Genomic DNA, 2952 nt, shown 5'->3' with positions numbered 1-2952 from the left:
TAACTGCATCACCAATAATTAAGCAGCCAAAGAATTTGAACAGTCAAAACAACCAATTACAGTACATGCGTGAAAATTGAACGAAAATCACAAGTAGATGACCTCAGGCAGTGCAAAACTAAAGCGCACAAACGAATAAATAACGCAACACCGTGATGATTCATGGATCGATCAGTGGTTGACGACCCTGCACTTCCTCCTGATTTCGCCTTGCTTGCCGGTCTTCACATCGATGGCTCCCATCTTGACCATGGCCTTGTTAAACTTGGCCTCCCACTGCCCGGGGATGTTGGCACTGTCGCGCACCATCTGTGTCGTCGCCGGTGTCGTGAGAAGGGCGGCGTCGGACGTGAACAACACCTTGTGTGCGAGGACATTCTTGTAGTACTGGTTATCGAGAGCGTTGGGGGTCACCACGTCTTGGTTCACCGTGGGGTCGTTGGCCGTGCTCGGGTTGGCGGGGCACCTCCTCCTCAGGAAGTTGGCGAAGCCACCGTCGATGTCGGAGGTGACGGCGATGCGGTCGGAGACGAAGGACGAGCAGTGGGAGACCCCGATGGTGTGGGCGCCGGAGAGCACGACCATGTCCTCGGCGCTGAGGCCCTTAGCGGCGAAGCTGGCGACGAGCTGGTCGAGGTTGAAGAATGGTGGCGGCAGGTTGTCCAGGGCCTCCGTGGAATTGGAAACGCGGCCGTCGAGGCGGCCCGCCGGCATGTTGATCTTGATCTTCATCTTGCTAAGGAAGTAGGCTGCGTCGCGGCTGGCGAAGGCGACGATGTCGGCGCACGAGACCACTCCGGGGCACGCCTTCTCGACGGCGTCCTTGGCCGCGTCGATCACCTCGAAGCCACGCAGGCTGGGGAAGTTGGGAGGGCTCAGCTTCTCGGGCTGCGGGTTGGCCGGCGTCGGGTCGAGGAGGACGGAGCCATCACATCCCTGGACGAAGCAGTCGTGGAAGAACATGCGGATGAGGCCGGCGCCGATGCCGGCGTTCTTGTAGACGAACTTCTTCACCTCGTCCCTCACGATGGCCTCCACTCGGGGGCATGTCTTCTTGTAGTAACCCACCTCCAGGCCATGGCACGCCGACGACGACAGCAGCAGTACGCATGCCAGCGCAACAGAAAGCTTAAGGGAAGCTGCGGCCATTGCCTCTCTTCTCAAGCTAGCTCTTAATGAATTTAGCCGATGTGTACGGTGTACCAGAGAGTGTGTGATTTGATGTGGGCTATAGGAGCAGATGGGATGGCGTGATGGAGTTCGTATGTGGAGTGGAGGGGCTACTTATACATGCATGCAAGAGTTCCAATCCATGGTGCACTTGATAAACAATGGATGTGGGCTATAGCAACTTGACATTGACATTGTTAGATGGATGTATGTCATGCACATGCATCGCAATTAGTGGAGTAATAATTGATCAGCATGCAGTGATCTAGCTGTTATAGAATATGGAGGCTGCTGGATTAGCTGAATTTAACCCTATGTTTTCTTCAATGATCGAGAGAATTCGTCTCTTTCTTTTTCTCTCTCTTCATTTCTCCCTCCGTTCGTAAATAGTATATTTTTTTTAAATATTCTAATATGGACTACATATTTGTGTTGTATCATATGTTGGTTGCTCCTAGAGTATGCATGTGTGGGTGACGAGTGAGTCGAATGGAAATACAATGTGAGCTCTTTGTAAACAAACTTTTGTACCACCTCTGTTTGGCCTTTGACTTATGTAGAGCCAACTAACTCGCAGGCTACAACCCCGTTGGATTGCTTTGTTGGTCGGCCCGTGACATGGTGTGAGGACCTAAGAGCATCTACAGGGCGGACTTGGCAAATCCGGCTTCTCAAACGTCTGTGGGCACGTCCGGTCGTGTTCGTGAACAGTGAGCAAGCACCCCTCATTTAGGTGTGTCCGCATTCGCGTATCACAAATTCGGTCTCTCATATCCATGCAACATATGCACGTACGAAATAAATCTACGTACATCAACGAACTAACACGAGTTATCTAGTTGAAACAGGCATAATTGTAGTATAAACGATCATCGAACAACCAAAAGATGTAGTTTCAATGGGACAGTATCCTAAACATACGATAAAAAACTTAATTTAACAGAGAAGGGAGAAGGAAATCACCATTTCCTCGCTGCCCCTTCCCCTTGCGGTCGGCGGTACTGCTTTGGCCTTCGGTGTAGACGTAGGTCGCCCGAGGGTAGTCGTCGTCGTTGTCGGAGCTTGAGCCATCGTCGGAGTCGTTCGACGGCTCCATGTGACCACCAGCAAGCCTCCGGAGCAAGTGTTTCCTCTCCTTGGCGTGCCTCACCGCCTTCGCCGAGGCCTCGCGCTCCGATAGCTCGATCGATAGCGAGCCAGAGTGTTTTGGCGTTTTTCCGCCGCAGCCGCCGCACATCCGTCTCCATCATTGTCAGGGAGCGCCGGAGGACGAACGCAATGAGCGCGAAGTCGGGATCGACCGGTGCGCGCGAGTGCCCGGCGCCTCGCATGCGTCGCCCGCTGCCATGGCCTTTCTCGTGCATTGCCACTCGCGCCGTGCGACCCGCGCCTCTGATTCGAGCATCCTCGACCGGCTCGGCGCCGGCGAGGGCATAAGCACCCAATGGTGCCCGTAGACGCTCTCCGGATGTAGAATGGACAGGATAGCAGCCGAGTGGCGTACCTGGATTTCAACGGCGGGCGAAGTGGGATGGCGTGTTGCTTCTGAGTTGCCTCCGTTGCTGCCGCCCTGATCTAGACGGGAGCGGCGCAAAGCAATGCGGTGAGCGGCCCCATCGATGCCGCTCTTGTCGCCATTAGAGCCGAAGCCGCTGCAGTCGTCCACCATGGAACGGATTGGGAAGAGGAGAGGATGGAGAAAGTGGAGGATTCATCAAAGGGGATATATGTGAGGTCGGGGTGGCCTGACTAACGTCCCGGATTGCCCCGTATTTTGGATAG

General features: G+C 54.4%; 1 protein-coding gene across 1 annotated transcript; it reads right to left on the bottom strand.

Annotated features, from left to right (window-relative positions):
* Nucleotides 1-34: 34 nt before the first annotated feature.
* Nucleotides 35-1253, bottom strand: LOC119345539 (peroxidase 2-like). Its single transcript, XM_037615573.1, has one exon. It carries the CDS (start codon nt 1147-1149, stop codon nt 172-174), a length of 978 nt encoding a protein of 325 aa, XP_037471470.1. The 5' UTR covers nt 1150-1253; the 3' UTR covers nt 35-171.
* Nucleotides 1254-2952: the final 1699 nt, after the last annotated feature.

This window comes from Triticum dicoccoides, unplaced genomic scaffold (genome assembly GCF_002162155.2).
Source record: "Triticum dicoccoides isolate Atlit2015 ecotype Zavitan unplaced genomic scaffold, WEW_v2.0 scaffold24879, whole genome shotgun sequence".
Classification (NCBI taxonomy): Eukaryota; Viridiplantae; Streptophyta; class Magnoliopsida; order Poales; family Poaceae; genus Triticum; species Triticum dicoccoides.
This window is presented reverse-complemented; position numbering and strand designations above follow the sequence as displayed.